This window comes from Onychomys torridus, chromosome 2 (assembly GCF_903995425.1).
Source record: "Onychomys torridus chromosome 2, mOncTor1.1, whole genome shotgun sequence".
In the NCBI taxonomy this organism is placed as follows: domain Eukaryota; kingdom Metazoa; phylum Chordata; class Mammalia; order Rodentia; family Cricetidae; genus Onychomys; species Onychomys torridus.
The window spans coordinates 146,660,782-146,685,816 of record NC_050444.1 but is presented as its reverse complement, the minus strand read 5'-3'; the positions used below and the strand labels follow the sequence as shown (position 1 = coordinate 146,685,816).

Genomic DNA, 25,035 nt, shown 5'->3' with positions numbered 1-25,035 from the left:
CTGCTTTATACTCTTAGCAGCCTCAGCCCAGTTTAAATAACCACTAGACTTTGTATTCTACAATTACAGGATTCCATAAACACACCTATCTGCACTGGGTCCTTTATTATTTTAAAGGGCTCTGGGCTTAAAGAAGCATGTTTTAATTTTTTTGTACACATAAGCCTAAGTAGAGCCTAGAGGACCTCTCCACTGACTGGGTCCCCAGCCCCCCAAGCTGAGGAGGCTCCGCAAGGCCGGCTGCTACAAAGCACAGAGCCTGGCTGCATGGATTTTAATGAGAGCGTCAGGCAGAGAGAGCTGTGCTGCTGCTCTCCGGGACTTGCAGATCATTACCAAACCAGCTGTAGGATGAGAACACAGCACATCGAAACCCTAGGAGGTCACTGAGCTAATGATCTAATCCTACCTTCCGCAGACAGGGCCCCTCCCCATCTCCTCCCGCCCCCAGTCTTTCCTGGTGGACTCTGTCCATTCCAGAAGCCAGGCCAAAACCGCCCCTTCAAGGTCGGAACAGAACCACAGTGAGTGCCTCTGGCTCCCTTTTCCCGGAGAGCAGGAGGAGAGAGTCCATTTAGTCAAAACCATTAGGCACAAACCCCGTCCTGGCCAGGCCCCAGGACTTCTATTTGGAAGGACCACTGCCCTCCCCTGCCTCTCCAGCCCCTGCTGGGCTGCAGTCGGGGTCAACAGCCATTTTAAGGTTCTCATGAAAGCACCTTCAGCTTTAAAGCACAGGGTGGGAAACATGTGCAGCATGGAGTGCCAAGCCCTGTGCCAGACAAGGGACGGGAGGGACAGGGACAGACAGGGCACTCTGGAGTGGCCACAGCAGGAGGGCCTGCTGGCACCTGCGTGCTCACCACCTCAGTGAAGAAAGGAGGCGGAGGGAGGTACTGAGCAAGTGCAGGCGCAGTGCCCGTGATGATTGCACTCTCCTCAAGCCGGAGGGGTTTATGAGGGCTTTGGCAATTACTACAACCATTTGCTGTGCTGGGTAGAGACAGATCCTGTTTCTCTTTGTTTCAGGCTCTGAAGCCAGAGAAGCGGATTTCAGCACAAGAGGCCACACAATATAGTTGGGGCAGAGAGGAGAAACCTTGCTGTTGGCCAAAGCTGACCAGTTTTTTCCTGAATAATAGCACCGGTGTATTAGTTCTGGGAAAGGAGGGTAAAGGGGGAGCCAACATCAACCATGCAGTGAGTGGGGAGCCAGGAAGAAGGCCCCATGTCCTCCTGCCTTTCAGCCTTCTTCATGGCTGCCAGGCTCCCCCAGGCAGGTACCTGCTGCGGCTGCCAGCCTGAGGGATTGGAGTTTCTAGAGCTGGCAGAACCTTTGCTGAAATTGGGGAAAGCAAAGGGGAGGGAGCTGCAGTGAGCTGAAACCTGCACCTGCCAGGGCTGCCGCCCTCCTCCTCCACCTCCTCCTCCTCCTCCTCCTCCTCCTCCTCCTCCTCCTCCTCCTCTTCCTCCTTCTCCTCCTCCTCCTCCCTACTCTGCTTCCCCAGCACAGCTCTACGCCACATGCCTGGCTGGAGATAGAAAGGGGGAATAAACGGTTACAAGAGAGGTCTTTGAGTGTCCAAGTTGTACTTGTGGGGCTGGCACAGCCTGCAAACCCTCCAAATGAGACCCTGCATTCGGGAGGGCTGGAGGAGGATGGAGCAGGGCTGCTCTGCCCAGACTCCGGCAGGTGCTCATTATTTGGTCCCAGAAAACACAGGTGACTTGGAAGCGGGAAGCCTGGGCTCTTGCCCCAACACTGTCTGTGTGACCTTGAATGTCACTCCTCATCTTGGCCTGAGCGTCCAAAAGCTAGGACTCAAGGCACCTCACTCTCTTCCAGGCCTGCAGCGCCACGCCTTCAAGTTTTGCTCCTGACAGTCGGCAGAGGCCCAGGTCCCTGGGTGTCAGGACTAGTTTGGTCATGAATATCAGAGGTTAAAACTGGGCTGTGCAGTCTAAAGGCACATGGGGTGAGGGAGGGGCATGCAAAGGACACCTGACCGCCACACTCACTAGGCGGGAGAGTGGGAAGAAGGCACCAGCCCCAGCCTTCAGAAAGGCATCACTTCTAGGCAAAGGAGTGAGACATTCTTTAGGGGCCTGATGCCTTCTGGAACAAAGGTATCCAGGCAGGGATGAAGAGAAGTCACCCTACCTGCTGCAGAGGGCTGAGTGTGGGGTAGAGGGGTTGTCAGTCTAGTTGCCAGGGCACCTGGCCTGCCCTATACTCTGAGGGTATAGAAAAGGACCAGCTGTGTCCACACAGGCCACACCCATTGCTTTAAGACCAGGAGAGGATGTGAGGGTCTTGAGGAAGACCACAGGTTAAAAGGGTTCTTAGGGGAAGGCACTGTCTCCAGTTGAAACCCAACCAAAGGGACTGCTGTGGGTTTTTCTTCCTTTCGACAGTGAACAGTCACTTGAGGAGAAGGGATCAGCTCAACTGTGGACCCTCAAGAGCTCACGGCCAGGGAAGAGAGAAGAAGTACATGGCGATTTGGAGGAGCACTCAGCTAGGTCTTTGGTTGTTCCAGGGAAGCTTTGGCCCTTGCAATGCTTTGTCCTCCCTTCTTCCCCCATGAGACTGTTACAGTTGGAATCAAAGAAGGCAGGTAGGAAAGACAGAAAAAGGAATGTGGGCAGCAGGCAGCAAGTTAATCCGACCAGTCGTCTTCATCAAATTCAGAGGAATCGTCTTCCGAGTCGCTATACTCAACAGCGATTCGACGTGACAGGATGGTGGCCACATCATTGCCCACTACATCACGCTTCTCCTGTTCCCGTTGCTCTTCGACCCTTCGAAGCTGGAAGCCTGTTGGGAGAGTGAGCAGAGTTAAGAAGCACAGCCCTAGCCTAGAATCCTCAAGAGTGAGTATGAATAATGGCTGATGATCAAGATTGCAAAGGATAGAACGGATTCTTGCAGGAGCAAGAAAAAATGAAGACAGGTCTTACAGAACCAACAGACAGCCCTGGGATGTGGGCATCTCTGGAAGGAAGCCCATGTTCTTCCTGGCTGTGGACATGGTCCTTTTCTCTCCAGGCTTCTGAAGGTAGACTACCACCATATCCCATCAGGCAAGTGCTCAGACTGCTCCCAGTCCCTGCTACAGTAGGGTCAGCCACAGGACAACCACGACAGACCCTTGGAACCAACGAGAGCGAGAGAGAGAGAGAGAGAGAGAGAGAGAGAGAGAGAGAGAGAGAGAGAGAGAGAAGGAGGAGGAGGAGGAGGAGGAGGAGGAGGAGGAGGAGGAGGAGGAGGAGGAGAGGGAAGTGGCAATGAGGGAGCAGAGAGAGAACACATAAACAGCAGAGCAGAACAGAGTAGACAGTTGCAACTGAGTCTGGCAGAAAAGTTGCCACTGGGGCAGTGATTCATTTTCTTCTGGGGATCTTTCCCCAAGGAAAAGTATGGTATGTATGTAACACAACATACAACATGCTCATTTTAAGGAATTCCAGGATCCCAGCTTAAAAATAATTCATGTTCAACAAATGTAGAAAGAACTCAATCTCAGCATCCTTAGGGAAGCCCCACTCCACCCCCAGGGTCCTAAGATCTCAGCTGTCCAGGAAAGCTGTTCCCTAGAAAGGGTGAAGATCCCGTACCCCCACCCCAGCTTCAGAAAGGGTGCCCACCCTCAGACCCACCACTGGGATTTACCTTGACGGATGGCAGAAAGCAGGTCACTCCGTGCATCACTCACAGCAGGCAACGAGGACTTGGGCTTGGTGGCATCAGAAAGAGGCGTTGGTGGTGCAGCAGGCTGGACATCACTGAAGGGGAGTGGTGGGGGCCCTGGGGGTGGAGGAGGTGGGGGAGGGGGAGGGGCACCTCCAGATGGTTGGGACAAGGGAGGTGGTGGCATTGGGTAGTCAGTTGCTGGTGGTGGGGGAGGTGGGGGAGGGGCAGCAAAATCAGGGTGAGGTGGAAAAGATGGAGGTGATGGTGGTGGAGGGGTCCCAGGAGACCCGAATCCTATAGGTGGCAGCGGAGGTGGCACCCCCATTGGAGGTGGAGGTGGAGGGGCAGGTGGTGGAGCAAAGCCAGGTTTGGGGCCTGGTGGAGAGCCCAGAGGAGGAGCTGGGGGTGGATGGCTCGGACTGACCACGCTGGTTCTTTTGGGTCCAACCAAGACAGATCCTCTTTGGTTGTCTGCAGGGTAGCTAAAAGGCCAAGGAGACAAGACTCAGCATAGGTCTTTCGATGCCAACCTGCCCAGAGGCAGGCTTATCTACAAGTTCAGGCCCTTCATAGTTGACTCCCATCTCACTTTGACTCAGACAGACGGAAATGGTCAGAACAGATCACCAAGGAAATGAGTAGCACTGTGGGGAAGAACTTTCCAGCATGAGAGGAATACAGCCAGAAACTGAAGGGAACGATCAGAGGAACGCTCTGGCAGGCAGGCTGCAGAGACATCTCTTAGGTCTCTTTAACCTTAGCTTTCCAGGAGATGGCTCCTTCCTGAACCCTCTTGGAGAGAGTGGCCCAATGGTGGCTATTAGTTTAAGCCTAGAGCTAGACCTAAATACATACAGGAAAGAGCTAGAACAAAAATTAAAAGCTGGGCGGTGGGTGTGCACATCTTTAATCCAGCACTTTTAGGCAGAGGCCAGCCTGGTCTGCAGAGTGAGTTCCAGTATAACCAGGGCTACACAGAGAAACCTTGTCTAGAAAAACAAAAAACCAAACCAAACCAAACCAAAAAACAAACAATTCAAGCTCTATCCATCCACTGGCTTCTGTTTCTTAGGCTCTGAATACTCATTGGACTTGATGGGGGCAAAAATCTATTTGGAGTTGGCCCAATGGAGATAGCCTATGTAGTCCAGGCTGGCCTAGAACACATGACAATCCCATCTTGGCCTCCCACATGCTAAAATTATGGGCTTTGTTTATTTGAGACAGGGCCTCACTATATATCTCTGGTTGGACTAAAACTTGCTCTGTAGATCAGGCTGGCCTCAAACTCACAGAAATTGGCCTGCCTCTGCCTCCTGAATGCTGGGATTAAAGGCATGCTCAGCTCCCAGCTAACTCTTGACTTGATTTGAAAGAGGGTGAAGGCTCACCTCAGGGAGCAGATCTCCCAGGGGCTCCAGCTTCAAAGTCTCAGACCATGTGTTTTGTGCTTGTACCTTTGCATCTGCCCTGCACTAAGAGCTACTGCTTAGGAAAGCATCCTACCAGGAATGCTGGCTCAAGCCTTTAATCCCAGCTCTCGGGAGGCAGAGGCTGGAGGGTGTCTCTGAGTTTGAGGCCAGTTTGAGGTCAACAGAGGGAGTTCCAGAATAGCCAAAGCTACACAGAGAAACCCTGTCTCGAAAAACTAAGAAAAATAAATAAATAAAACTGTGATTTTGGAGGGAGGTTTGGGTTTAGTGATTGAATGAGGAGAGAGGAGGAGGAAGCATGTTTTAGCTCTCCACCTAAGTCCTTCAACATCCCCAGCCACCAAGTAAGTGGTATCCAGGGAGAGGAGAGTGCCTTCGAAGGCCCACATCTCAGGCATAGAGAGGAAAAGTATCTGAGAGACCACCCTCAGACCCTTCTAGCAATCATGGGCAATCCTTTGTACACTCGGCCAAAGACACCAACAGATAGGTATCCAAAGGGACAGATTGGAAGTCACCCAGTCTGGGTTGTTGCCCTCCCCTGCTGGCCTAGAACTCACATGGAGTCCAGGCCAGCCTTCAACTTTGCTGGGATTACCTGTGCTGTTACCACACTCAGCTCCTGCTTTCTGGGGGGCAGAGAAGTCCTGCTGCTACTAGGTCCCCACCCTGCTGGTTCATCAAAGGTAGGACAGTTCATGACCTCTGTGTGCCCAACAGATCACTCCAACAACACTGCCAATACCTGATAAATGGGATTCCCATTCTCTACACACTCTTGCCTGAAGTCATTTTAGTGTCCTGAACTAGACCTTGAACTCTTACTTTGTTCTTGACTGTTTTATTATCCCGGATGGATGCAGAGGGTCTGTCATTTACCTGAATTCTGCTGGTGGGGGAGGCAGGTTGTCTTCCGAGAAGGAAGGAGATGGTGAGGAGGCAGAGTCTGACGGTGGTGGGGGTGGGTAGCTGCCTGCATCCACGTTCTCAACAGAGCCAATGCTGCCGTTCTGGTACACCAAGGCCGACGAGTATCTGATAAGACACCCAAAGCACCACAGTATGTTTAAACACACAGAGCTAAAAGATACCACATGAATGCATTTGACACAAAAGTTATTGGAAAGGAACAAAATAAGGAGATTCCCCATGTATTTCCTGTTACACCAAAATTATACTTTTGGCTAGGTGTGGTAGCATGTGCCTTTAGTTCTAGCACTGGGGAGGCAAAGATAGGTGATGAGGCCAGCGTGGTATACATACCAAGTTCTATGTCAGTCAGGGTCACACAGTGTGAGACTTTGTCCTTGTCTGTGTGTGTGTGTGTGTGTGTGTGTGTGTGTGTGTGTGTGTGTGTGAAACCCAGCAGTTCTTTTAAATGCTCTCCCAAATATTAGGTGCAGCTAAACCCGAATCCCAAAACCTCGAGGCAAAGAACAAAGCCAAGTCCCTGGAGTGTTCAAAGGCTAAGGATGCATTTGATTGCAAAATCAAGCCAAAGATGAATGCAGGTCTCTCTACCATGTCCTCTGTCACACGATGAGTGGCTGCTTAAGGCAGGTGCTAGAGCTACCTGCATGGAAACCCACTCCTCCAAGCACGGGGCTCTGGATGAACACCAAAACCTCATCCAAGCGTAAGCACACCATGCAGGAAGCCTACCATTTCCTAAGTACAATGGGCACCAGCTAGCAGAGCTGGCCTGCTCCGCCTTCCCTTCCTCTCCCTCCACCACTGCCGGTTCTTTCTTCAGAGCTCATCACATGGGTCCCAGGAACAGAGTTATCAGATGATGCTCTACTGTGAAACCCCCAAACCTGGACACATGTCTGACAGCCTCGCCCACAAGGGTGCTCTAACAGACCAGCCACACAGCCCATTCTAACCTCCTGGAAACAGGGGCGCTCCTCATCATCACTACCCAAGCCTCCATATGAGACATACAATTGTTTTTTCTTGAGACAGAGTCTCTTTGTATAGCCTGGAACCAGCTTCACAGACCAGTCGGGAGACATATATTCCTGACAGTTGGCCTCAGAGTCACTAATCCTATGCAGTGTCTATATCAGAATGGGATGGGCCGTGGAATGAAATTGGCCCTTACTGGGTAGTGAGATCAGTGAAAGCATAGTACTGGTTTCTCTGTAGAAAGGTCATTTTTTCCCTCACTGTCCTCATCATGCTTATAAAACAAACCTCTGAATCCAGGAAGAACAAGTGTCACCAGTGTCAAGATTCTTAAAAGTCAAGATTTTCATGGTAGAGTTATTCCTAAAAGCAAGAACAACTCAGCTCTTTCCTTTTATCGCTCCTCAACACTCAGTATGGGCCGGTGCGGTTCTTTGACAGCCAGAATGCAATGACTTTAGAGGCAAAGCCAGGGTGACACTCACGCCAAGCAGTCATGGTGACTTGGCTTTGAATGTCACAGGGGTCAGACATCAGGATAAGCATCAAACCAACCTTTAAATCCATTCTCCCCCTTTAAACCTCTAGTGTGATTTGGTATTGGGAAATGGGTCAGGATGACATCTCCCACTTCCCACAGAGATATATAGCCTCCACAGTGGCCCAGCAACCTTTCCCACACTGACTCTGAGGCCTGCATTCAGTCCCTTTGGCTAGCCTCTCTCCCAAGTCTGACAAAGAATGGCTGAAAATTTGTTTTGGTAATGTGCACAGATTGCCTCCCCACTTCCCACCCCTCCCATGCTCAGCTCTTCAGTACAACCTTCTTGTGTGCTCTGGAAGCACAGGGCTCCCAAGACCATCTTCCTTGCTCTTTCAATCTTTCCTGAGACCGTAGCAGCGTTAGAAGCCATGGCTCTTCCCTTTCAGACCACTCTAGTCACCTCATGTGAACTGCCGAGTCTCTTGACTTATTGAGAAATTTTCATCACCAGATGGATAAACTTAAAAGTAGTCGACATACAGTTGTATTGGCTTAAAGCCTACAGCTAGATTTCAAAGGGTGTGAAAGGCATCATGCCACAGCCTATTGTCCTGAGGTCCCCAACCCCTTCAAAAGATTGCTGTGAAACATCACCTACCCAGAAGGCCCCAGCTTTTCTTTGGACTCTACAAATTCTTGCCCCATCTTCATCTTCTCCCACTCCTCCTTACGGGTCTTGATTTTACGTGGGTTTACATTCCCTCTATTCGGATTATCTTTCTTTTCTTTCTATAATGAAAAGGAACAGAAAGCCTTCGTAAAACATTTTCCAAAGTGCTTCATTAAAATTCTACCCTTCTTCGTGGACACACACTCATGAGATGATTTGCCTAGACAACACATGATAACAGCAGAATTTACAGAATTACCAGGTTTGCAGTGACCTAGAGGCCATCCAATTCAAACCACCTCCCAGGCAAAACATTTGCTCAGGCTCACACACAAGCACCTCTAGCAGAAAACCCACTGCTACCTCTGAGTAACTGTCTCACATCTTTAACACTCTAATTGTTAGGAAGTCAGTAAACACTTATTTGTTATTTGTTGTGCTACAAAGATCAGTCAAGGGATGAGGACTGACAGCTCAGGAGATCTCAGGAGCAGATAGGAGGAAACAGTCAAAAAACAAAACAAAATAAAACCCAGTGAAGGCTCTTCCAGCTCATGAAGCTGCACTAGCCTCTGGCACTCGCTTGGGCCTGCTGACAGCCATGCTAATGGGATTGCAAGGTCAAAGCAGGCAGGTCACACTGTACCAGGAGCCTAAAGAGAGAGAAGCATCTCTACAAACCAGGCAGCCCCCAGCCCCACCCACACAGTAGTGAAGGGGTTAACCTTCTGTTGTAAACCAAATACTGCAGAACCTGGTGCTTGTCTCTGAGAAATGAGCTGCAAAACCGGCAGGGATGGGACCAGGCTAGCAGAGTGTCCAGCAGAGTCAGGTGCAAAAGAAAAATAAATGGTGAATATAAAAGTCAATTTCTAAAACTCACCCCAAATACACTCAATTGTTAACAGTGCCAGGGGAACAAGCACATATTTGGTGTGATTTATACTTTCTCATCGTGGTGGTGTTTGATGTGGACACATTCCTTTTTTTTTTTTTTTTTAAGAGTTTTACCTTGCATCCAAGTAAGCAGTCACTTGGAATTACTTCACATAAGACTGGCTTCCTTTTTATCCCCCTTCACAATCGTGGTGCCTACTGATGTGTAGAACAGAGGCCCCTTCCCCTCACCCTGTGCTTTCTCTTCTCTTTCATGATATCCTTGGTGTCCTGCAGCATCTTCTCCTTCCAGAGATCAAAGAAGTATGAAGGGTTGGTGTAGAATTTGAGGGCCTCTTTCCCATCATCCCTGGACAGGAGTGAAGACAAGAAGCTGTCAGTAGACACAGGAGCTCCCAACCACATCCAACATTCCAAACACCAACCAGTTAGCAGTTTTTACACCGAAGAATCGGGAAGCCATTCACATCGATTGCCTATTTCCTCTCCCACATGGGTTCTCAATGGCTCTGGACAGTGCCCCTCTGCTCCTCACAGACCTCTGCCATACCTTCAATTCCCATACAGGAATCTGCATGGTCAGGGTAAGGTAAGAACAGGCCAGGGCAGCAGAAAGTCTGATTATTTCTAATCATTTTGCAGGGTCACAGACAGTTCCCTAAAGATATATGGATACTGTGCACCTCTAAGGAGATTTCCACTACTGGTTTCCCTTCCCTACCCATTCCCCAGGACTCTGTAGGAAGCATTGAGGCCTTTGCACCATCCAAAACCTGGGCACTCATGTGTCTGTGTGTACAATTGCTCTTCTACACACAGACAAGGAACTGAGCACACTGCTACTTCCTGCTCCCTTCTAGAGCAGCTCAGTGTCCAGTGCCAATCCAAGAGGAACTACTGAACACAACAGCCAACTGTTGGAAAACCACCAAGGTCTGTTGGGAGGCAGAGGCAGGTGGGTATCTTGAGTTCGAGGCCAGCCTGGTCTACAGAGTGAGTTCCAAGACAGCCAAGGCTACACACACACACACACACAAAAAAAAAACCTCTGTCTCAAAACAAACAAATAAAACAAAACCAAAACAACAACAACAAAACAAAATTGGAAGCCAAGACTGGTGGTGCATGCCTATAATCCTAGCACTCAGGAGGCAGGGAGAGAAGCATCATTTCATGCCTAGGGCATGTAGAGAGAACCTGTCACAAGGAGAAACACACATGCAAAAAAACATAAAAGGTTGAGTCTGAGGCCAGCCTGGTATATATAAACAAGTTCCAGGGCAGCCAGGACTACACAGAGAGAGGACAGACTACTAGTGAGATGCTGTCTCAAAAAACAAACAAACAAACGAACGAACAAAATAATAAAAGCAAACAAGCTGGGCGGTGGTGGCCCACACCTGGGAGGCAGAGGCAGGCAGATCTCTGTGAGTTAGAGGCCAGCCTGGGCTACAGAGTGAGTTCCAGGACACAGAGAAACCCTGTCTCGAAAAACAAAACAAAACAACAAACAAATAAATAAAAGCAAACAAATTAAAACTTCTGAAAGGCAATTCCACTTGTCTTTCAAAACACCCAGAATACACTTCTAAATCAAACACTAATACTTCCTTTTTAAAAAGTCTCAGATTTATTTTATTTTTAATTTATGTGTACTGTGTCTCTGTGTATGTATGTATACACATGTCTGTGGGTGCCCACAAAGTCCAGAAGGGGGTGTCAGATCTCCTGAAGCTACAGTTACAGGCAGTTGTGAGCTACCTGATGTCAGTGCTGGGAACTGAACTTGGGTCTTCTGAAGACCTTAATTGTTGAACTATCTCTCCAGGCTCTGACACTAATAATTTCTATATTAACTAAATCTTGCTCTGAGTTAGAGACAACACTGCTTCTTTCTGTTAGGCCAAGGTTAGATAACTGAGAGGAAATACTAATTCTTCTTGTATTTTGTATCTAAAAAATAAAATATTGTTTGCAGAAAGGTAAAATATCTCAATATTATTTGTTTCACCTATCCCGTCATACGAATGCTGTATCATACCCCTTTCAGTATGTCAACCCTTTCTGCCACACAACTCTATACAAACTGACAGCCACAGAGCAACCATGACTACTTCGTATACTAGTAACAAAGGGCAAGACACCCTGAGCCTCCTTTCTGTCTGTGTGAGAAGCTCCCAAGTACCTATCTGAGGTTCTCTGAACAGGCCCATGTCCTTGATTTCACCAGGGAGACAGACAGACAGACAGACAGACACACACACACACACACACACACACACACACACACTTTGCAGTATGCCCATGTCTGATAGACAGCATCCACCTCCAGTTACTTGTAATTACTTTTTACCTATTCCAAAGTTATTTATGGATACAAGCAAAATAAATATTCACTTTCCACTCCCTGCTTAGTTGGTCTGTGCATGATGACAACATTATCAAATCACCAGAGGGGAATCTTCCTTTTCCATGTCTACCTATAGCAAGGTAGGTCCTTGCAAAAGAAAATATCCAAAGGGTGTCCAAAATGAAGTGAGGGACACAGGGAAGGATGCCAATTACTCCCTATGCTTTGGAAGGCCCCCTCTGAGCCGAAAGCAGCCAGTCTGAGGCCAGTCCCACTAGCTTGCCCAAACATCTGGGAATCTACAGTTTTCCCAGTAAGTGGAGGCCCTGCTAGAAATGCAGCCCTTGGGAACTCATAGTGCAGGAGTGCCTGCTAACAAGTCCTTTTGCCTCTGTAATAACTAAATTCCTTGGATGGAATCCAGATGGACTTGCTTTTACCAAATTAAACTCTGCAGCATGCAATGTTACAGTGAACTTTCAATCTATAGTAGACTCTGCATGCCTTTCAAGAGACCAAACAGTGAACTCTGTCTTTGTGGCCACAAGCACCTCTGGGGTAGACAGTAAGCTCGATAAGAGTCTCTGATATAAACATTTCTTTAGATATTTTAGACAATGTAGTGTTTTTAATCACACACATGCCCCTAAACAAGGGAGAGCTGTTACCTGTAAGGACTTAGGTTGTTGAGAGGTGGGGGAGCATCACAGCTGTTGTAGGTTTCTAAGACGGGCACTGGAAGAGAATTTCTGTCAAAAAGCTTCTGGTCTTGGATAGTGGAGCTTCTGAAGGCTTTTCGAGTGTTGATTCCCTGTAGTGACACTGAGAGAAGGTGGAAGATGTCAGGAAATGGACGACAGGCTAGTCGAGCAAACACTGAGTCACACTGGTCAGAGAGGCCTCAGCTGCTTGTTTCTTGGCTTTGGCCGGCATCTGCAGCCAGGTTTTTTCTCTCCTGCTCTGGGGAAGCCCCACAGGCTGTCAGCAGCCCAGCCATTTCATGACGAACAGAAAGAAGCAACACAAAGGTTTACTATGTGGCCAGATCTCACAGGCCTCGCTTTAGGTGAAACGAACCTTCCAAGTACTTTTATGGTAATAAAATAGTACTGAGAGAAAGGAGATCTGAGAACAAGGGAATTGGGGAATGGCAAAAGGGAGTGTGGGGGTGTGTGCTAAAAAGGTTTCTTTTACCCCATCCAGGCTCATGATGCTTCAAAGCAGAACTGCACCAGTCTCTCTGATTTCGCCCCTTGCTTTTTAACAAACCAGGGGCAGAATTCTCAGACACTGCTCAGCAGAGCCTGCAGCTCTGGCTCAGCCTCCTTACCTTCTTCTTCCTTGGGATCCAGCTGAGTAACTTTAACTTGTACTCGGTCAACCCGCTCAGCAAGGGAGTTTACCCGGGAGGCAAAGGCACTTGCCTGAGTACAAATCTCTCCAAAAATGTCTTCTGCATATTTACCTAGAAAGAGCAAAGAGACCAAGTCACTAGTGCATAGGAATGACAGAAACATAAACTAAAGAATGTATGTATCATCCACCAAACACACATGCGCATGCTTGTCCTTGGAGAAAGAGATATTCGCCATAGCCTGGGTAGTCTGTGTGTCCATAACCAATAGAACCTTCTTGGCAAATTCTGAACAAACACAAAATTCAAAGCAGGATGAACAAAATCAAAAGGTGCAATGTCAACAAATTAGTCCTGGAAGAGCAGACAGTGTATGCAAACATTTGTCCATGGCTCTTAGCCCCTCCTATCCTGTAAAGCACCTTGTAAAACGGCTGGAAAGCAGACTGAGTTAAGGGGAGCTACCAGGTATCCATGATTAATACACTAGACAAGAAATTACTTCCACAGTAGAATTTCAAAAGTCCACTGAAAACCAAGAAGAGGGTGTCTCTAAGGAGCGTGACCTTGTCCACACCCACACAGAGAAGCAGAGCCACTTCTAAGTATGCAAAGGTCACCTCCCGTCCTCTGACCCACAACTGTCAAAGTCTTTGCTCTAGGTTACAATCCTTCAAATCTACACCCCAGGGAACTGGTGGAAAGCTGAAATGTTCAAGCCTCCCTGAAAAACAACACACCACTGGTCTTTTCCCACAATGTCTCCCTTTTTAAAACAAGAAAAGAGTTCTGGACTTTCAACCCTGGATGCAAGGAGAATTTGCAACCAAAGAAACAGCCATTTGGCACTACCTCCATATTGTTATTCAGAGCCACAAGGTCTTTCTCAGTAGGAACAGAGGAAAGAGGTAGGAATGGGTAAATTATCATCTCAATGTCACTCACAAAGCAGAGGCGGACATAAGTGACCGCCCAACCTAAAGACATTTTAAGACCTATTTAAAGTAAGTTCTCATTTTTTTTTTAAAGCTTCTAGGGGGAATTAGGCTAACCCAGTCTGAAAGGCCAAGCCACGCCCTCAGGGTGAACTACAGCTAACCTTTCCAGTAGAACCAGAGAACAAGGGCATTGTGAACTAGTGGTGAATTTAAGTCCATAAGGGGTTTCTAACTGCATACTGCAAGGTCCCATGCAGCAACAACCAAGGGGAACGCCTGAGCTCCCAGGACTGAAGACGGCCAACAAGCTGCTGCTGCTCTGTGTGTAGAGGGTCCTGGACCGTCTCTGTTATCGGTAAGGCAGGTTCCTGCTCCACCAAGTAATGAAAAACTGTATGGGGGGAAAATCCAAGAAATACATTATACATGGAAAATAAACCAACCTTAAAAATACCCAACGATGCTGGCTTGTCCCTGTAACCTGAGCACTTGAGAGGCTAAGGAGGATTGCTGTTAGTTCAAGGCCTGCCGAGGCTACACAGTGAGACGCTGTCTCAAAACAAAACAAAAGCAAACATTCAACTGCTTTGGCAGAAAAGAAAAAACACAAGCCAACCTGTCTTTCTGTCTCTAAGAAAGGACCCAGATTTTCTGTTCCTTAGTAGAGAAGATGGTGACAGTGTGGTATCAGGTAAAAAAAATCTCAAAAAGGAGCCGGGTGGTGGTAGCGCTCACCTTTAATCCCAGTACTCAGGAGGCAGAGGCAGGAGGATCTCTGTGAGTTCAAGGCCAGCCTGGTCTACAGAGTGAGTTCCAGGAAAGGCACCTAAACTACACAGAGAAACCCTGTCTGGGGGGGGGGGGTGTCTCAGAAAGGACCTCAAAATACAAAATTAGTAACTTTTTCTTTCTCTTTTTGAGACAGGGTGTCACTATGTAGCCCTGGCTGGCCCAGAACTTGCTGTGTAGAGCAGACAGCCTGAGTTAGGGAGTGTAAAGTGGCCTTTTCATCCTTAGCAGAAGTTCTGCATCTCTGTGTGGGGTGTGGGTGAGTTCGGCCCCTTAGAGACACACTGTCTGGGTTTGAAATTCTACTAAGTAATTTCTTATGTAGTGTAGTAACCATGGACAACACAAGGTTGTTTCCCTTCAGAGCCTGCAAGGTGCTTTTCCACTCAAGCGATCCGCCCGCCTTTGCCTTCCAAGTGGCAGGCGTAAAGCTATATTCCCACCTTTCTTCCCGCCCCTCCTCTTCCTCCTGGTTTTTCTGTTTTGTTCCCCCACTCCCCCCATACACTGGGTTTCTCTGTCTAGTCCTGGCTGTCTTAGAACTCACTATAGACCAGGCTGGGCCTGCTTCTGCCACCTGAGTGCTGAGAGTAAAGGTGTGCGCCCAGCCCCCAGGCTCTTTTCCCCCCACTGTAAAACCAGGCCAGGTCCTGGGCACACTCAGAATCACACTATGGGAAATGGAAAGAGTAGCGGGCCTCAAATCAGAAGACCTGGGTTGTTATGTCTCAGAATTTTATTTTTAGATAATGTCTCACTGCGTTCCCCTGGCTGGTTTCAAATTCACTTAGTAGACCAGGCTAGCCTCAAACTTGCCAAGATCTCACCCTTTTCTTCCTCAGTGCTGAGATTACGGTGCACACCACTCTACCCGGCCTATACCTCAGCTATTCCTGTTATGCCAGTGACTTGTTTGTAATATTTGTTTATTTATTTTATTTATTTTTTAAAAAAGATTTATTTAATTCATGTACATGAGTGCTCTATCTGTATGTACAACTTTCAGGCAAAAGAGGGCATCAGGTCCCACTGTTGTAGATGGTTGTGAGCCACCATGTGGTTGCTGGGAATTGAACTCAGGACCTATGGAAGTTCAGCCAGTTCTCTTAGCCGCTGAGCCACCTCTCCAACCTGTAATATTTATTTTTATTTATGTGTGTGCGTTTCTGCGTGTTAGCATGCACATGTGCATGTGGGTGCCCACAGAGGCCAGCTGAGGGGGCCAGACCCCTTGGAACTGGAGCTACAGGAGGTTGTGAGCCAGCATGTGGGTGCAGGGAACCAAACTGGTTTTCAGTAGGAACTGCAAGTGTTGGCCAGGCAGTGGTGGCACACACCCTTAGCCCTAGCGCTCGGGAGGCAGAGGCAGGCGGATCTCTGTGAACTCAAGACCAGCCTGGTCTCCAGAGTGAGTTCCAGGACAGCTACAGAGAGAAACCCTGCCTGGAAAAGTAAAAACAAAGACAGAACTACAAGTGTTCTACTTCGTTGGTTCTTCTGTTTTTTGAAACAGGGTCTCACTATGTAGCCTTGGCTGGCCTCAAACTCACAAGGACCCACCCGCCTCAGCTTTGGGGTGCTGAGATTTAAGAGTATACCGCCAGATCTGAGTGCAACAAATACTCCTAACAGCCAAGCCATCTCTCCAGCCCCTGTGTGCTTCATAGGAAGTCAAAATCTCTCAAATTTAGTCTCACCTGTGAACTGGGGATTGTGATTCTATCCTCCTCACCGAGTTACTAGAAAGATTAAACAAGCTGTTAAAATGAACTTCTTTCTTACATTGCTCAGTCACAACTTCACTCTTAAGAGTTCACTATCTAAGCCAGCATGGACTCCTCTCTGAGTTACTCAGGAGGCTGCCAGGCTGAGGGGTAGGATCACTTGAACCCATGAGTGCCAGTGAAACCCAAGAACCACAGCAAGACCCTGTGACAAAAGCAAAATCAAAACCAAGTGTGACTATTAAATACCCTAAGTTCTAGGCTTAGGGGAACCCCAACCTCAATTCAGAATGATGATGTTCAGTTTAATCTCAAAAGACAGTGCTCTCACTCACATGGCGTAGCCAGCAGTAAAGGGCAGCAGGAGACATAAACTGGCGGTCATAGTCATCCTTAGAGGAGCTTTTGTTTTAAATTTATTTATTTATTATGTATACAGTGTTCTGTCTGCATATATGCCCGCAGGCCAGAAGAGGACACCAGAACTCATTATAGGTGGCTGTGAGCCACCATATAGGTACTGGGGCTTGAACTCAGAAAGAGAAGCCAGTGCTCTTAACCGCTGAGCCATCTCGCTAGCCCCTGAGGAACTTTTATTTTTAAATTTATTTATTTTATTTGCATTGGTGTTTTGCCTGCATGTGTCTGTGTAAGGGGGTCAGATCTTGGAGTTACAAGTTGTTAGGTGACATGTGGGTACTAGGAATTGAGCAGTTAGTGCCCTTAACCACCTCTCTGGCCCCCATTTAGAAAAACTTTGAGATATAATTCTAATCAGTGATTTGATTGTTTCTATTATTCAAATGTAAAAAATGACTGTAATTTTGGAAACCGAAGTATGACATTTCAATAGGATAGAGTCAGAGCCAGAGATTTAGTTGTGTTGGTAGAGTACTTGTCCAGCATGCAGAGCCTTGGGTTGGTTTGATTTCCAACATTGCATCATATGGTATATGCTGGTATTACTTCAATTAGGAGATGAAGGTGGGAGGATTGGAAATTCAAGATCATCCTTGGGCTATATGATGAGTTTGAGGCCAGCTGGGGCTACATTAGACTGTCTCCATGTAAATAAGTAGGAAAGAGCTGGAGAGATGCTCAAAGGTTAAAGTCCTGGCTGCTCTTCTAGAAGACCCAGGTTGTTTTGTTGTTGTTGTTGTTTTTTTATTATTATTATTAAGAAAACTTCTCCCAGCACTCAGGAGGCAGAGGCAGGATCTCTGTGAGTTGAGGCCAGCCTGGGCTACCAAGTGAGTTCCAGGAAAGGCACAAAGCTACATAGGGAAACCCTGTCTCGAAAAACCAAAAAAAATTTTTTTCTGTTCATTTTATATGCAAACCACAGATGCCCTCTCCTCCCTCCTCCAGCCCCGAGAAGACTCAGGTTTAATCCCTATCACACACATGGAGGATAACAACCAATCTGTAATTCCAGTCCCAGAGAATGTGATGTCCTCTGCTGGCCTCCACTGACATCACACACACACAGTGCATACATAAACATGCAGGCAAACCACATGTACACATAAAATAAAATTAAAAATAAATAAATTTAAGTAATCAAAAGAAAAGTGCCAAGTCCAAAGGTGAATTTCTCATTCAGACATGACCTAGACAGACCCAATATCCATCAGGACATTCCTTTTACCAAAATTTTCAGAATAGTCTTCAGGTGGTTCTCCCAACTGCCTCTTAGCAAATTCGTCACTTAAAACGTTAAGCATAAACAGGTCAAACTCCTTTTTTAAATGGTTCATCTCCTCTGAGTGGAAATGTGAATGAGAAACCCTGTCTCGAAAAACGAACGAACGAAAGAAAGAAAGAAAGAAAGAAAGAAAGAAAGAAAGAAAGAAAGAAAGAAGGAAGGAAGGAAGGAAGGAAGGAAGGAAGGAAAGAAAGAAGGAAAGAAAGAAAGAAAGAAAGAAAGAAAGAAAGAAAGAAAGAAAGAAAGAAAGAGTAATTTAGTAATAAAAGAAACAGATAATTTGTATTATGGGATATGCAATAATACAGTTATGTAATAAGTATGTCCAGTCATCCCTGAGCTGAAACTATTGTGCGTATGAGCAAGGGCATCTAGTACTCGGGTGGGGGCCAATACCACACTGACGGCAACCGTGGTAGGAGTATCAAAGAAGATGGTCTAGAAGCCAGGCATGGTGGTACACGCCTTTAACCCCAGCACTAGGAGACAAAAGCAGGGAATTCTTGCCCTTGGAGTTCACAAGATGACCTTTGAGAGTTGGTTCTCTCCTCCTACCATGAAGGCTCCAGGGACCAGACTCAGGCTGCTGGGCTTGGCAGCAACCACCTTTACCTCGCACTGGTCCTCCCTTCTCCCCTGGAACAGACTTTTTATTAGAATAGTGTAAGATTAGAGAAGATGGATACAGAACAGTAGAAAGGAAGACAAGGCTTGAAGAGGCCTTTACACCAGGCCAAAGAATTTACATTATTCCATCGTGAGGAGCAAAAGGAGATTTAAAAAAAAAAATGTTCTTTTCAAACATTTATTAAGCTGGGCCAGTGGCACACACCTATAATCCTAGCTATTTGGGAGACTGAGGCCAAGGTCAGCCTGGGCAACTTAGCAAGACCCTGCCTCAAAAAAAAAAAAAAAAGTAAAAATAAAAGAGCTATGTATGGATACAGCTCAGTGGTAGGAGAGGAACAGGAGAAAGACGAGCAGGAAAAAATTTGTTTACAAATTAATGGACAACTTTTGAAAAATCCCAAGGCTAGGTTGGGCTTGGTGGTATGCTTCTAGTCTTGGCACTTAGGAGGTGAAGGCAGAAAGATCTGGAGTATAAGGTTATCCTTGGCTACACATCTAGATGAAGGACAACCTGAAGTACAGGAAACCTTGCCTACTAACAAACAAACAAAATTCCAAACCAGAACCAGGAATGTGCTCCAACATTTGGGAGGCTGAAGGCCAGCCTGTGCCACACAGTGAGTTCCAAGCCAGCTTGAGCTATATCACGACACCCTGTCTCAAAATAAAAAATTTCAAAACTCCGAATTACAGAAAGGAAAGGTGAGATGTATGTTTTAGGCACACCACTGTTGGTTACAGGACAGATCTACACTGAAAGAGGCCAGGGGAGGCTGGGCAATTGTTCACCTGAGACTTCACATGGCGTCTGAAATGCTTGCACTCAGGAGCTGAGGCAGGCAGGTCACAAATGGGAAGCTGGACCAAGCTACATAAGCTCAAAAAATAAGTTGTTAATTAATTCAATTTAATTAAAAATATTTTAGGTTAAATCAACAAAGACCCTAACTAGGATACTACTGGTAGGGATAGAATTAGTGACAGAACAAATAACTCTTAGCTAAGTTTAAATATTCACTTTTGGGGCTGGGGATGTAACTCTGAGGTAGAGCGTGTGCTTAACATGAGCCTTAGGATAAAGTAAGTAAATACAAAAATGAGTAACAGAGGAGCGCCTTGAGTCCTACTGGCTTCTCTTTAGGAAAGTTATTTCATGTCTCTGAGCTTTCATTTGCTTATCTGAAAAATGGGAAGACAACTTCCTAGCTTGTAGAATATTAAATGAAATTACATCAACATCTCATTGAAAACTGGCATAAAACACCATCAGCAAATATGAGCTCCCCTCTCTCCACTCTCCCCTCAAAACTATTTCCTCGTATCTCTTTTGGTAGATTATAAGATCCTGGAGGTCAGGGGCCATCTCTTCTTATTTCTGTATCTTCACAGCATCAAGCATATAAAATATATCCAATCCATGTTCACTGGATGAATAGAGGGTCAGTTAGCACCCTAATGTGATGAACTCTTGTTTCCTTAGGTAAAAGCTGACCCTGGCTGGCCTTCAGATGAGCTTCAAGATAAGAGTGAGTGGTCTGATCAAAGGTGGGGAAGTCCACAACAGCCTTCAGCACTGCTGGAGAACACCTGAGAGGGCAGGACTCCTGCTGAGCAGCAGCAGCAGCAGCAGCAGCAGCTGGCTGTCCTCAGGCCTAGGAGAAGGCAGGAAACAGCGAGGTCTGCACTTCCCTGTGCTGTTCTGCTGCTGCTGCTGCTGCCAGTGGCGTCTGTGAAGACAGACACTGGTCATGGGCTCATTCTCCACGATGCCCAGCCAGGGTTCACTAAGCCCTGGATCAACTGAGACAGGAGCTGTGCTAGGGGCTTAGGAGTCTCAGACTCCATACATCATCTAGTCACAGAGCTGTGTCTCCTCAGGCTCCTACTTTAAAGGTAGAGCCTATCACTACCTAGGGGAATACAGGCTTTCTGATATTCCCCTGCCTTCACTAAGAGCAGTGAGTGCTGGAAATAATTCACATGAAATGCCTTTTCTAAGGAAGATCACTAAAGTGGCATTTCAACAGAGGTGCTTATGGGAGCTGGGGTAGCACTAGACAAATGCAGGGCTAGTCCAAGCATCTGCCTCTCCCATATCTCCGCTTCAAGAAAACATCAGCTTGATTCAGAATGGAATCCAAACCACATGCAAATACCCCACCCACGGCGGTCTCATTAATTTAGCCAATTGAAGAATTATATATAAATATCTGGATTTCCCTCGACTCCAGAACAGACTGGCCTAACTCCTGTCTTCCTCCTAGAGAAGAATGGCTCCAGCTACCATTGCGTCACCGTGTGTTCACACAGCTTGCAAAACTCCTAATACTCCAGAGACTGCAGAAGTAATTTGTACCCTGCTCTTGGACCTGGGGGCTTGCAGTACAATTAAATGTGTACCAGGGTAGACATGTCAGCCAGAATCTCTGTGAGTGCATGCTTGCTTTACTTCCCTTTGGGAAGATCACGGTGGGATGTTGGGTAGATAGACTACTGGCACATGTGAGCTTCAGCAAAGTCAGGCTACATGGAACAGCTCATCTAATTACAGGAGCATTCCTGACCCCAGACACTGCTCTGAACCTCCCACCTCCCACCGAGAATTCTGCTCTGTCACTGCATCTGCAGTTTCTGCTGCAGTCCTTCCTTCCTGCCACCTTCCCTCAGCTTCTTTGTGAAGCAGGTGGAGGGTGGTGGTGGATGAAGAGAGGGTAGAGGGAGGAGATGAACCACAACCAGAGCCCTGCTTCGGGGAGGGCAGGGATGTATTTCCACGTTACCTAGGGAAGGCGGAAGAGGAGAAACAGGAGCATGGAGGAGAGGAGAACTAAATAAAGAGCACCAACGACCCCTGAGGGCAAAGCACAGGCTCTCCAAGACACTCACTCAGGCTGCCCAGCTGTCGGATGACATTTGCCAGGGTGATGTTGGTCCTGCATTCCAGCTCGCTTGTATCGCTAGGCAACGTCTGACGGCACAGGTGCCTTGGCTCGATGTTCCTGGTTACTAACGGCATGGTGGACCTGCTTCAGGCAATGTTCTCAATGATGAAAAACAACCTAAAAAAGAAATAACAGGAAAGCAGTGCTCAACCACAGATTCCAGACACACTCAATGGGCTGTGAGTCTTCTCCTCTTCCTTTCTGGGGATGCTCTGATCTGAAACAGTTTATTTGTTCTGTACTCCCTGACCTACCTTCTAGTTCAAGCATCCCACTTTTTGAGGTTTACTAAAGAGTCCTGCTCTAAGTTTAGAAGTTCTGAACTGGTGACTTCATGGAGGCATCGAAAACTAGTAAGAGTCTAACCAATACGAGTCCTCCGGGCAAGGAGGCATGGTAAGAAAAGAGCGGGCATAGTACAGTGGTACAGATCCTATCCTTGGGGTATCCACAACCAATACAGATCAGATTCTAGGTCACCAGTTACAAGGTTCAAAAACATCCCTCTGTGGCTAGGGATGCAGCCTAGCTGATATGGTACTTGCCTAGCATTCATGAGATCTTAGGTTGAGCCCCCACCCCAACATGGCATTAAACTTAACATAGGGGTACACACCTGTAACCACAGCATTTGGGTGGCATAAGAAGCAGGAGTATGAAAAGTTCACAGACATTCTCAGCTAGAGTCCAAGGCCAGACTGAACTACACGAGTTCTTTTTCTCAAGGAAAAAGCAAAAAGCAAAGGCAGCTTTGCCTTCATCTGATAATCTTCACAATGAAATCAGCTGCCAACAGTAATTCCATGGCTAAGCCTCTGTATACAACTTCTCTAGGTCTTCCTGGATGACTGTTAATGTACAACTGAATACTAGATGCCAGGATTTATAAACACTACCAAAATTTAGTCTGTAAATTGACAGAACGAAGGAAAATCAAGGACAAATTTACATGTTCAATATGTCAAACAGGATGCTGAGCCAACTGTGTTTTAAGACTCCCTGGCCCTCTCTTCCACCCAATGTTCCTCTACTGAATTCTATACACCTGGGCCAAGACCTGCAGCGTGTGTCTGGAACAGACGCACAAGTTTTCCCATTACTGTTTCTCATTCTGGTGACTGAGCCCTTTCCCCAGATTGCACCCAACATGCCAGCACTTCAGGCTCACATGGAGCTATTATTTTAGATTTAGATTACCAAATTCCTACATTTCTAATTTAAGGAGAAAATGGTTATGATCGGAGCAGTCAAGTCACAATGGACAGGTCTTGTTTTCATATCTTAGGAAAATATAAAGAAATCTAAACTGTCTTAACAGCTTTGTGCTAGGGAAAATGATAAATTCACATCAAATTAAAAGGCACAGAGGCAACTACAGAAACTCAACTATAAATTCCTAAGAAGAAGAGAAGGAAGAAGAGGAGGAATCAGGTTTACTCACATCAAATCCTAAAACACCAGCTCATCACCAGACAGTAGCTTGTGAATACAAAATGCTTACTTACGGCAAGCTAATCACTGCAGAGATTAAAAGCAAACCACCATACTGTTTTACCAAAACAAAAGAAAACCCCCAAACTAACAAACACACAGAGAGGCAGTGGGACCCTTTGGAACAGGCTGCTCCTTGTTATGGACATTCTGATCTGCTACAAGTAAAAATAAAACAGGAAGCCAGCAGCCTGGGGACCAAGATTTCCTGTCACCAACAGCAACAGCCTAGGAACTAAAAGAACCAGCTGTTTGCTTCTAACTTTGAACCTCCCTAATGGTCACTGTGTGGCAGCTGTGCCTATCTTTGGGGTACAGAGGTGTTTCCTGAATACTTGTCCACTGTCTTAGGAAATGACTTCCATTCCATATCTCTATTAAGGTTTTTTTACCCGAACTCCAGACTTTCCAGTTTAACTCATTCCGTCTTTTACTTACAGCAAATGTTATCAGGTACAAAGATGCACACTTACACTTAATAACACATTAATGACTCTAGATCATGGTAAAAAGAATCTAGAACAAGAAAGGAGGTGGGAGGTTAAAAAGAGAAGAATGCTGGGCCAGTGAGATGGCTTAGTGAGTAAGTATGTTCCTGCCAAACATGATAACCTAAATTCAATCCCCAGGATCCACATGCTGCAAAGAACAACTTCTGGGGCTGGAGAGATAGTGGCACCATGGCTACAAGCGCTTATGCAGTGGTGGTGCACACCTTTAATCCCAGCACTCAGGAGGCAGAGGCAGGGGGATCTCTGTGAGTTCAAGGCCAGCCTAGTCTACAGAGCTAGTCCAGGACAGGCTCCAAAGCTACAGAGAAAACCTGTCTCAAAGGAAAAAAAAAAAAAAAGAAACAAATTCCAGGACAAGCAAGGCTGCATAGACTCTGTTTCAAAACAAACAAACAAACAAAAACAAAAATCAAAAACATTTTTTGGTGTGTGTGCTGGAGATAAGACTCAGCAGTCAAGAGCACTGGCTGCTCTTCCAGAGGACCTGGTTCTAATCCCAATACCCACACAGTTATTCACAACTATCTAACTCTAGTTCCAAGGGATCTGATGCTCTCTTTTGGCCTTTGAGAGCACTGTACTCACAGAGTGTACAGACACACATGCAGGCATATCACCCACACACATAAAATAAAAATAAAATAAATCTGGGGGCATGGAGGGCATTTTTCAAAGACATTAAAAAGAGAAAACATTCTCTACTATATGGAACTACCTGTACCAACTGCTCATTTTTCTTTTAGATAATCAAGGATTGGTTGTTTTCTGTACAAGAAGTATGAAATTATGCATAACCCGAACCACACTAGTAATTTTACAAAAGAAAAAAAATCCTACATTTGAATGACAATAAACTTAGAAATGGTAAACAGACTTCAGCCTTTAGAAAATACATGGGTTTTGGAGTCAGGACATACTTGGGTTGGTCTCTTGACTCTGACATCTCATAATTGTGATCCTCAACAATTTTCCTACAGATACTAAAATTCCCTCTATAGTGCTTAAGCAAAGGGACAGTTATTTGTAGTTCCACAGATCCTAGGCAAATCTTCCTGCTGAATGAATTCTATTCATTGATAAATATTTAAAAAACTTTAAACCATGGGCATATTACATAGTTGAATGCAGCATTCACATAAAAATTTAAAGATGAAACCCTAGACTTCAATGAATTTGATGGGTTTTCCCTGAAGCTGCCCCTAGCTATCCTCTTAGACCTCCCGAAACACAGCTCTCTCCCCTCCAGTCTTTCCCAACTGCGCTCCTCATCTGAACCACAGAACAAAGGAAACGATTAGAGCGGCTGCTTTCTCAATTTTCTTCAAGACTGTACATAAGGAGTGCCACTGTAGATGCCCTGGAGAAGTTAATATCTCACACACAACAGGTGCCCAGTGGCATTAGGCTTTCATTCTCTCACGGAACTCTAGTTAGGAGGAAGGATCCTCCACCATCAGAAGTACTACTTTAGTGGGGCATTGGGAGAACACTGGCTGTTGATGAACCACTGAAAT

The 25,035-nt window shown here is 46.5% G+C and overlaps 1 protein-coding gene across 2 annotated transcripts in view; it reads right to left on the bottom strand.

Annotated features, from left to right (window-relative positions):
• Nucleotides 1–1,466: 1,466 nt before the first annotated feature.
• Wasf2 (WASP family member 2) overlaps nt 1,467–25,035 on the bottom strand; it is a 64,408-nt gene continuing 40,839 nt past the window's right edge. Inside the window, exons 1-9 of one of the 2 annotated variants that reach the window (XM_036180056.1) lie at nt 22,960–23,161; nt 21,463–21,635; nt 12,767–12,901; nt 12,105–12,258; nt 9,318–9,435; nt 8,178–8,308; nt 6,007–6,162; nt 3,674–4,176; nt 1,467–2,818 (exon numbers count right to left, since the gene is read on the bottom strand). In XM_036180056.1, coding sequence (XP_036035949.1) covers nt 2,661–2,818; nt 3,674–4,176; nt 6,007–6,162; nt 8,178–8,308; nt 9,318–9,435; nt 12,105–12,258; nt 12,767–12,901; nt 21,463–21,592 — 1,485 coding nt within the window. In that variant the 5' untranslated portion in view covers nt 21,593–21,635; nt 22,960–23,161 and the 3' untranslated portion in view covers nt 1,467–2,660. Of the gene's footprint in view, nt 2,819–3,673; nt 4,177–6,006; nt 6,163–8,177; nt 8,309–9,317; nt 9,436–12,104; nt 12,259–12,766; nt 12,902–21,462; nt 21,636–22,959; nt 23,162–25,035 lie in introns of those variants that run through there. The other variant, XM_036180055.1, reaches the window with a different exon arrangement.